We start from the raw sequence: 9,579 nt of genomic DNA on the forward strand, positions 1-9,579 counted from the left end.
AGCTGTTTTTCAGGCCCTAATCAACGACGTCTTAAGGGACATGATTAACCTGTACGTTTTTGTCTACCTCGACGACATCCTTATCTTTTCCAAGACCGTGCAGGAGCACCACCCCCATGTCCGCCAGGTTCTCCAGAGGCTGCTACAGAACAATCTGTTCGCCAAGGCCCAGAAATGCGAATTTCATGTTCCCGAGGTCTCCTTTCTGGGATTTATTGTACGGACAGGCCAACTCCAAATGGACCCTGCCAAGACCCTGGCCGTCCGGGACTGGCCTACTCCCAAGTCCATTAAGGAGGTTCAGCGGTTCTTAGGATTCGCTAACTTATACCGCAAGTTCATCAGGAACTTCAGTTCTATAGCAGCACCCTTGTCAGACCTTACCAAAGGGATAGGTGGATCTTATGTCTGGTCTCCTCAGGCAGAAAAGGCGTTCAAAGACCTCAAGGACCGCTTCTGCACGGCACCCATTCTGGTCCTCCCGGACACCTCCCAACCATTCATCGTGGAGGTGGACGCCTCAGACAGTGGTGTCGGCGCGGTGCTCTCTCAACGTTTGGAAGGAAAGCTGCACCCCTGCGCTTACTTCTCCCACCGCCTGAGTCCTGCGGAGTCCCGGTACGATGTGGGGGATCGAGAACTGCTAGCGGTCAAACTGGCCCTTGAGGAGTGGAGGCACTGGCTGGAGGGAGCGCAACATCCATTCCTGGTTTGGACTGACCACAAGAACCTGGAGTACCTCCAGCAAGCCAAGAGACTGAACTCTCGACAGGCTAGGTGGGCCCTGTTTTTCAGTCGGTTTGACTTCACCCTCTCGTACCGCCCCGGCTCCAAGAACACCAAACCTGACGCACTGTCCAGGCTGTTCTCTGCCACTAACAGGGAGAATGAAGTCGGGCCTATTATCCCTGTGTCCCAGATTGTGGCCCCTGTCCGCTGGGGTATTGAGAAGGCTGTCCGACGAGCTCAACGCCAGGACCCTGGTCCTGGGACGGGGCCACCGGGCCTCTTGTACGTCCCACATCAAGCCCGGGCCAAGGTTCTCCAGTGGGGTCACTCTTCCCCTCTCACCGCCCACCCGGGAGCTCGGAGGACCCTGGACTTCCTGAAAAGACACTTCTGGTGGCCTAACATGGAGAAGGAAGTAAGGTCATTTGTCCTGTCCTGTGAGGTTTGCACCAGAACCAAGAACCCACGACAGCGTCCCCAGGGTCTCCTGCATCCTCTGACCATTCCCCGGCATCCCTGGTCCCACGTGGCAGTCGACTTCATCACGGGTCTCCCTGAGTCTCAAGGTAACACGGTCATTTTGGTCATAGTTGACAGATTCTCCAAGGCCTGCCGCTTCATACCACTGTGCAAACTCCCCTCTGCTCTTGAAACAGCGAAACTTATGTTTAATCATGTCTTCCGAGTCTTTGGTCTTCCACAGGACATCGTCTCAGACCGAGGGCCCCAGTTCTCCTCCCGAGTGTGGCACGGGTTCTGCAAGGTCATCGGAGCCACTGCCAGCCTCTCCTCTGGGTTTCACCCACAGTCCAATGGTCAGACGGAATGGCTCAACCAGGACCTGGAAACCACCCTGCGAGGCCTGGCTATGGATAACCCGACATTGTGGAGCACCTGGCTGCCATGGGCAGAGTACGCCCACAACACCCTGCAGTCATCGGCCACCAAGCTGTCGCCATTCCAGTGCCAATTCAGGTTCCAGCCACCTCTGTTCCCGGACCAGGAGGAGGACGCAGGGGTGCCCTCGGTCAACCAATATGTGAGACGGTGTCGCAAGACCTGGAGCAAGGTCAGGAAGACCCTCATACAGACCTCCAGAACCAACCAGACTCAGGCCAACCGCCATAGAAGACCTGCACACGCTTTCCGCCCTGGGCAGCGGGTTTGGCTGTCCACTAAGGACCTTCCGCTGTGGGTGGAGAACCGCAAGCTTGCTCCTCGCTACATTGGCCCCTTCCAGGTGGTGCGCAGGGTGAACCCTGTCTCCTACCGGCTCCAGTTGCCCCGGACTCTGAGGATCAACCCCACTTTCCATGTTTCCCTGTTGCGGCCCATACTGACATCTACGTATGCCCCTGCCCCTAGGAACCCCCCACCCCCCCGCATCTTCCAGGGTCAGACTGTGTTCACCGTGCATCGCCTGCTTGACTCCCGCCAGGTCCGCGGCGGGTTGCAATATCTGGTGGACTGGGAGGGCTATGGTCCTGAGGAGCGCTGCTGGGTTCCTGCTCGGGATGTCCTAGATAAAGAACTGTGTCGGGACTTCCATTCGGCCCATCCGGATCGCCCTGGGAACGTCAGGAGACGCTCCTGGGGGGGGGGGTCCTGTTAGGACTAGGACTGTTTTGGCCTCTAGAGGCCGCTGTTATTTCCTTTTCGTGTCATGTTTATTTTGGCCTCTAGAGGCCGCCACTGTTCCTGTGTTTTGTGTTTGTGTTAATTGCCTGTTTAGTCCTGATTATCTTCACCTGTGTTCAATTTAGTTTGTGTATTTATACCCCCTGAGTTCAGTCCTCTTGTCACGGAGTCTTTGTGCTGTTATGTTTATCTCCAGTTTCCTCTGTACCGTGTTCTTTATTTTGCATTTTGCTTTTCTTTTGGACCTAGTAGTTACTGTGTTTTTTGGATCTTCTGAGCTTTGGTATTTTTGCCTTTTCTTTTCTGTTTTTTTGGCTTTTGTTTTGTACTTTTGGATTTTTTATTTTTTCCCTTATATCTTCTAAGTGTTTTTGTATTTTTACTTTTTGGATATTTTTTGTACATATTGTAAATAAACCTTTTTGATACTTTTTCTACTTCCACCTCATGCCTCTGCATTTGAGTCATCCCCCTGGTGGCCTAGTGGGGGGTTGCTGGATTATCACACCAACGAACCAGGTTTGAATCCCAGCAAAACCCTAACAGTTGACCGCTAAATCCAACTGCAAACTGAGCATCTTGCCGTGCCTTGCCTTGCTTGTTTGTCTTGTTCAGCATTGAAATAAATACGAACATAGTTGGAAACACGGAAATGGCTTTGTTGTTTGTGTAGCGAGTCAGCAGTGCAATGCTCCCTCACTTAGCCTCTCAGTGACTTTGGCTTTTTTTTGGAGTCACTATAACTTGTATCTGTACATGCACGACTCCACCAGCTCTGCTGATCAACTTATGTTTAAATAAATTCATTCATTCATTCATTCATTCACTATGAGTTGGAAAATTATCCATCCACTGAGTTCCCCAAAATTTCAAACTACCTGGTGCTGCAGACATCGTTCTACACAGACACACAGATAAAAAACCTGGAAAAGCATGGAGGTGTACAACTTTTTATATGTGGCTGGGTTAAAGATCTGGCGATCAGGACACTACAAGATAAATCATTATCGTTTTTGCCTGGGTAAATAGGAGTTTCTGGGCTTTTTGTCTGTGTCTTTGTGATGGTTACTAGGAAGCTACAAGTTTTAGCATCGGGTTTAAAAAAAAACACAGCCACTTGATTCTCAATCCTCATTGGTTTTCTCTTCCAGCAGGCATCACAGAGCCATACAATTTACCCCACAAATGTATTTATTTTTTCTGTTCTCTCTCTCTCTCTCTGTGTCTGTGCATGCAGGAGGGGGGTTTAAATGCAAAGGAGGAACATGATAATAATAAAGACTTGTTCTTAATTTACCCACAAATGTATTTATTCCACTTAAAAGGTGTACGTCAAACCAGCTATTGGATTTGGGACACTACGACATCTTGAACTGTTTAGTATTTGGCTTCAAACTTGAAAAAAATTCGCGGCCCACTAGATGGGGCCCAGTGGTTGAGAAACACTGCCCTAAGGTGTTTATTGGTGTCTGATGGAAAAGTATATTTTATTTAATCTGGAATTTTGTTTGGAATGTTTGTAAAGACAGTTTGGAAAAGAGAGAAATTCTCTACAGAGCAACAGAAATCAGAAGAATTATTTATGTTCAGTTACAGGTTTACACACAGATTTAATACAGACAGTAAAAATGTTGCTGTTTTGCAAAATGGGGTAGAAACGTATGTGAATTCCGTTAGCCATCGGAGCTAATTGTAAATTTGACATCTTTCTTAGTAATCTACTGAGACATCTGAGGTAAATGTTGACATTTCTGACAATCCTGTCTCTTTCAAGTCTTAGCAATGTTAGTCCAGTGACCTTTAACTACAGTAAGTGTTTTTGAATATGGTGAAAATCCTGGTAGTTAGCAGTCGATGCTACATGAATTACAGTGTTATTTTATTCATAAAATATTTTCTTTGTAATTTATCAACATTTCTGAGGGAAATGTTGACTTCCCTGATATTTATTTGCTATTTGTTTGCTGTATATTATTTACAGAAAATATTTACTGTCGGGCGGCACGGTGGTGGAGTGGTTAGCGCTGTCGCCTCACAGCAAGAAGGTCCGGGTTTGAGCCCCATGGCCGGCGAGGGCCTTTCTGTGCAGAGTTTGCATGTTCTCCCCGTGTCCGCGTGTGTTTCCTCCGGGTGCTCCGGTTTCCCCCACAGTCCAAAGACATGCAGGTTAGGTTAACTGGTGACTCTAAATTGACCGTAGGTGTGAATGTGAGTGTGAATGGTTGTCTGTGTCTATGTGTCAGCCCTGTGATGACCTGGCGACTTGTCCAGGGTGTACCCCGCCTTTCGCCCGTAGTCAGCTGGGATAGGCTCCAGCTTGCCTGCGACCCTGTAGAACAGGATAAAGCGGCTACAGATAATGAGATGAGACATTGTTTTATACTGTAGCAATAATATTGTCTTGTTTTTTTATAAAATCACTTTTGCCGCCACCCTGTGGTTAGGAATAGGATTGCTCCTGTAACAGCGCTGTTGCTCCACGAGGTGTCAGTGTGGCGCTCATTCACTCACATTAAACACCACCAAGGAAGAAACTATGTTGTGGAGTCGACATTTGTGACCTAACAAGTGCTGCTGCTGTTTGTTTTAATGTGTGGCTAAAATAACATGGCCGAGTCTTCATCAGATTTCACAGAATACACCGCGGAAACCAAACCGGTATGCGAGCTGGGAAGCGAATGCTAAGTGGCTAGTCTGTAGTTGGTGTTAGCTGTGTGACTGAGTGATGTGGACATTGTTATTATTGAATATGAAAAGCTGTGAATATATTTAGCAGGCAGTGTTAGGAGCAGAATACACTCCGACAGAGGAGGAGAGGAAAGTGTTCAAACAGTGCGATGAAGAGAGCTTCTGGTACAGATGTGAGTACTGCGCATGTGCAAGACTGACCTTTCTACATTATTTTTACCTTTTTATCTTTCATTCTTTTCCCATTTCGTTCATTTTCCATCACTTTTAACTTATTGTACTTCAAGTCCTCAGAGTTTGCTGTGGAAATGCACGTGTTTTTCACATCACATCTTTTACACTGTTATGAAGCTTTATCTAATTTGCTGTCTCTCTCTCTTTCCTGTCTCTCTTCCCCTTCTCTTTCCTGTCTCTCTTCCCCTTCTCTTTCCTGTCTCTCTTCCCCTTCTCTTTCCCCTTTCTCTCTTTCCCGTCTCTCTTTCCCCTTCCTCTCTTTCTTGTCTCTCTTTCCCCTTCCTCTCTTTCCTGTCTCTCTTTCCCCTTCCTCTTTCCTCTGTCTCTCTTTCCTCTGTCTCTCTTTCCCCTTCCTCTCTTTCCTCTCTCTTTTCCCCTTCCTCTCTTTCCTCTCTCTTTTCCCCTTCCTCTCTTTCCTCTCTCTTTTCCCCTTCCTCTCTTTCCTCTCTCTTTTCCCCTTCCTCTCTTTCCTCTCTCTTTTCCCCTTCCTCTCTTTCCTCTCTCTTTTCCCCTTCCTCTCTTTCCTCTCTCTTTTCCCCTTCCTCTCTTTCCTCTCTCTTTTCCCCTTCCTCTCTTTCCTTTCTCTTTTCCCCTTCCTCTCTTTCCTCTCTCTTTTCCCCTTCCTCTCTTTCCTTTCTCTTTTCCCCTTCCTCTCTTTCCTTTCTCTTTCCCCCTTCCTCTCTTTCCTTTCTCTTTCCCCCTTCCTCTCTTTCCTTTCTCTCTTTACTCTGTCTCTCTTCCCCCTTCCTCTCTCCTCTCTCTCTTCCCCTTCCTCTCTTTTCCTCTGTCTCTCTTTCCCCCTTCCTCTCTTTTCCTCTGTCTCTCTTTCCCCCTTCCTCTCTTTTCCTGTCTCTCTCTTCCCCTTCCTCTCTTTTCCTCTGTCTCTCTTTTCCCCTTCCTCTCTTTTCCTCTGTCTCTCTTTCCCCCTTCCTCTCTTTTCCTGTCTCTCTCTTCCCCTTCCTCTCTTTTCCTCTGTCTCTCTTTCCCCCTTCCTCTCTTTTCCTCTGTCTCTCTTTCCCCCTTCCTCTCTTTTCCTCTGTCTCTCTTTCCCCCTTCCTCTCTTTTCCTGTCTCTCTTTCCCCCTTCCTCTCTTTTCCTCTGTCTCTCTTTCCCCCTTCCTCTCTTTTCCTCTGTCTCTCTTTCCCCCTTCCTCTCTTTTCCTGTCTCTCTTTCCCCCTTCCTCTCTTTTCCTCTGTCTCTCTTTCCCCCTTCCTCTCTTTTCCTCTGTCTCTCTTTCCCCCTTCCTCTCTTTTCCTCTGTCTCTCTTTCCCCCTTCCTCTCTTTTCCTCTGTCTCTCTTTCCCCCTTCCTCTCTTTTCCTCTGTCTCTCTTTCCCCCTTCCTCTCTTTTCCTCTGTCTCTCTTTCCCCTGTCTCTCTTTCCCCTTCCTCTCTTTCCCCCTTCCTCTCTTTTCCCCGTCCTCTCTTTTCCCCGTCCTCTCTTTTCCCCGTCCTCTCTTTTCCCCGTCCTCTCTTTTCCCCGTCCTCTCTTTTCCCCGTCCTCTCTTTTCCCCGTCCTCTCTTTTCCCCGTCCTCTCTTTTCCCCGTCCTCTCTTTTCCCCGTCCTCTCTTTTCCCCGTCCTCTCTTTTCCCCGTGTCTCTCTTTTCCCCGTGTCTCTCTTTTCCCCGTGTCTCTCTTTTCCCCGTGCCTCTCTTTTCCCCGTGTCTCTCTTTCCCCCTGTCTCTCTTTTCCCCTGTCTCTCTTTCCCCTTCCTCTCTTTCCTGTCTCTCTTTCCCCTTCCTCTCTTTCCTGTCTCTCTTTCCCCTTCCTCTCTTTCCTGTCTCTCTTTCCCCTTCCTCTCTTTCCTGTCTCTCTTTCCCCTTCCTCTCTTTCCTCTCTCTTTTCCCCTTCCTCTCTTTCCTCTCTCTTTTCCCCTTCCTCTCTTTCCTCTCTCTTTTCCCCTTCCTCTCTTTCCTCTCTCTTTTCCCCTTCCTCTCTTTCCTCTTTCTTTTCCCCTTCCTCTCTTTCCTCTCTCTTTTCCCCTTCCTCTCTTTCCTCTCTCTTTTCCCCTTCCTCTCTTTCCTCTCTCTTTTCCCCTTCCTCTCTTTCCTCTCTCTTTACTCTGTCTCTTCCCCCTTCCTCTCTTTTCCTCTGTCTCTCTTCCCCCTTCCTCTCTTTTCCTCTGTCTCTCTTTCCCCCTTCCTCTCTTTTCCTCTGTCTCTCTTTCCCCCTTCCTCTCTTTTCCTCTGTCTCTCTTTCCCCCTTCCTCTCTTTTCCTCTGTCTCTCTTTCCCCCTTCCTCTCTTTTCCCCATCTCTCTTTCCCCCTTCCTCTCTTCCCCCGTCTCTTTTCCCCTTCCTCTCTTTCCCCTGTCTCTCTTTCCCCGTGTCTCTCTTTCCCCCTTCCTCTTTTCCCCGTGCCTCTCTTTTCCCCGTGCCTCTCTTTTCCCCGTGCCTCTCTTTTCCCCCTTCCTCTCTTTCCCCCTTCCTCTCTTTCCCCCTTCCTCTCTTTCTCCCGTCCTCTCTTTCTCCCGTCCTCTCTTTCTCCCGTCCTCTCTTTTCTCCCGTCCTCTCTTTTCCCCCGTCTCTCTTTTCCCGTGTCTCTCTTTCCCCCTTCCTCTCTTTCTCCCTTCCTCTCTTTCCCCCTTCCTCTCTTTCCTCTGTTTCTCAGCGGTGCCGTTCTCCCTCAGTGGTATGGCCCTCACTCACATGCTCGTTACCAAAGGTGTGTATTGTGTTTACTCCATCACACATTTAACTTCATTCATTCATTTACTGTTATGAAATGTAAACGAGGCTCATGTTTATGCATATAGGGAAGCTGACGGCATCTGCACGGTTCGGATCTCTTCCTAAAGTGCTGTGTGAGTTCATTAAACCTTATACACTTGTGTGTCTGTGCGCTCATTGTCTGGTTACTGAGTGTGTGTGTGTGTGTGTGTGTGTGTGTAGTTGCTGGCATGTGTGGCTACTTCGCTGGAAAGCTGTCCTACATGAAGGCGTGTCAGCAGAAATTCTACAAGTTAGAAAATTCACCAATCGCAGAAACTCTTCGACAGAGACACCGACATCATCAGCGTCCACCGCAGTAAGCATGCACATGCGCGCACACTCTCTCTCCCAGTGTCTGAATGAAATTTGTAAATTCCAGTTTCTGATGTCAAACACCTTGGTTAAAATTGTAAGAACACTTGCTAGGTAACTGCAAAATGTGGAAACCAAACCAGCAGGCAAGTTAGCGAGGTCAGTGATTTAGTGTGCGAGCTTGTTTAGTTCCTGCGCACCTCAGTTCTCTTCTTTCTGTGTCTGGTGAATGTTTGAGGTTTGCTGGTCCTCAGTCGGAGCTCAGTGAGGATGAGAAACCTCAGTTTGAAGCGTTTCAGTCAGAGAGTGCGTTTCAGTCAGAGAGTGTGTCCCAGTCGCCGCTGTATTCCCCTCCTGACTTCAGCTACAGTGACACCACACACTCGGCTCCACACCACGACCTTCACACGCACGGTACTTCACCCTCTCTACAGTCATCTGTCTACTCTCTATACATGTATGGAGTTTATTATTAGAGATTTTTTGAAAAGTTGTTTGATCTTTCAGCCACTGCTGTACTTTTCCTGGCCTTAATGTGATTAGATCACATTTTCCACCTCTAATACCGCTCTTACCAATCAGGACGTAGAGCATGGTACTGTAGTAAGGATGAATTAGTGTAGCATTGTTCTGAGCTGTTGATGAAATGTGGCAGCGCTGCGTGAGGAGGATGAGGAGCAGGAAGTGAAGAGGAAGCCCATCCTTTACGAGGAGCTGCGCAACAAGAACAGGGAGAACTATGACATCACCCGGAACCAGAAGATGGACCGAGACACGCCCAAGAAGGAGGGTGAGAGAGAGCACTGTCAGTCAAACTCCTGCTATGGTTGCGTGCTTTTTTTTTTTTTTTAATAAAAACACTTTGAGGTGAGATAAACCTTCATAATCCGTTAACTGAGTCAGCCTCTTCACTACGTTGAAGTTGTCTGATTTCTAACAGTTTCTTTAGTCTGCTGTAATAACAGGAGCATAATTACGCTTTGATTAAAGTAAACAATTTAATAGTAATTGTTAAACAGTGTGTTGAATATAGGATGATGTACTTTCACTCTCTTTGCAGTGAAGAAGAACAAATACGGTGATGCATGGGAGGAATGAGGAGTCGAGCAGCACCTCAATGCCAGGAGAGCGCTCTGCTGTGCTGCGTGTCCGTAATGGAGCCTGAACCTGTGAACACCTGTTGTTCCTGGATTAATAATAAAAACTCCAAAATGGAAAAAAAAAAAGGTTCTTTTTGTGAGAAATGCAGAGATGGCATGAAAGACAGTTT

At 48.0% G+C, this 9,579-nt stretch overlaps 1 protein-coding gene across 2 annotated transcripts; it reads left to right on the forward strand.

The window, feature by feature from the left end:
- Nucleotides 1-4,879: 4,879 nt before the first annotated feature.
- LOC132883311 (OCIA domain-containing protein 1-like) lies at nucleotides 4,880-9,535 on the forward strand. 2 transcript variants are annotated; one of them, XM_060916763.1, is made up of 8 exons: nucleotides 4,880-5,025; nucleotides 5,141-5,228; nucleotides 7,897-7,950; nucleotides 8,042-8,089; nucleotides 8,178-8,313; nucleotides 8,548-8,723; nucleotides 8,965-9,099; nucleotides 9,370-9,535. In XM_060916763.1, the coding sequence occupies exons 1-8, from the start codon at nucleotides 4,975-4,977 to the stop codon at nucleotides 9,405-9,407; spliced, it is 726 nt and encodes a 241-aa protein (XP_060772746.1). In that variant the 5' UTR covers nucleotides 4,880-4,974; the 3' UTR covers nucleotides 9,408-9,535. The 2 variants fall into 2 exon arrangements, with proteins under 2 accessions (XP_060772746.1, XP_060772747.1); XM_060916764.1 differs by having other exon boundaries at nucleotides 5,144-5,228.
- The last annotated feature ends 44 nt before the right edge of the window (nucleotides 9,536-9,579 follow it).

This window comes from Neoarius graeffei, chromosome 3, assembly GCF_027579695.1.
Source record: "Neoarius graeffei isolate fNeoGra1 chromosome 3, fNeoGra1.pri, whole genome shotgun sequence".
NCBI lineage: Eukaryota > Metazoa > Chordata > Actinopteri > Siluriformes > Ariidae > Neoarius > Neoarius graeffei.

Excerpts from the sequence above, each read along its gene's own strand:
- LOC132883311 (XM_060916763.1), top strand. The coding sequence starts at position 4,975 with ATGGCCGAGTCTTCATCAGATTTCACAGAATACACCGCGGAAACCAAA. Across the intron at positions 5,026-5,140 it reads ACACCGCGGAAACCAAACCG|CAGGCAGTGTTAGGAGCAGA; the intron begins GTATGCGAGCTG and ends GAATATATTTAG. Across the intron at positions 8,090-8,177 it reads ATCTCTTCCTAAAGTGCTGT|TTGCTGGCATGTGTGGCTAC; the intron begins GTGAGTTCATTA and ends GTGTGTGTGTAG.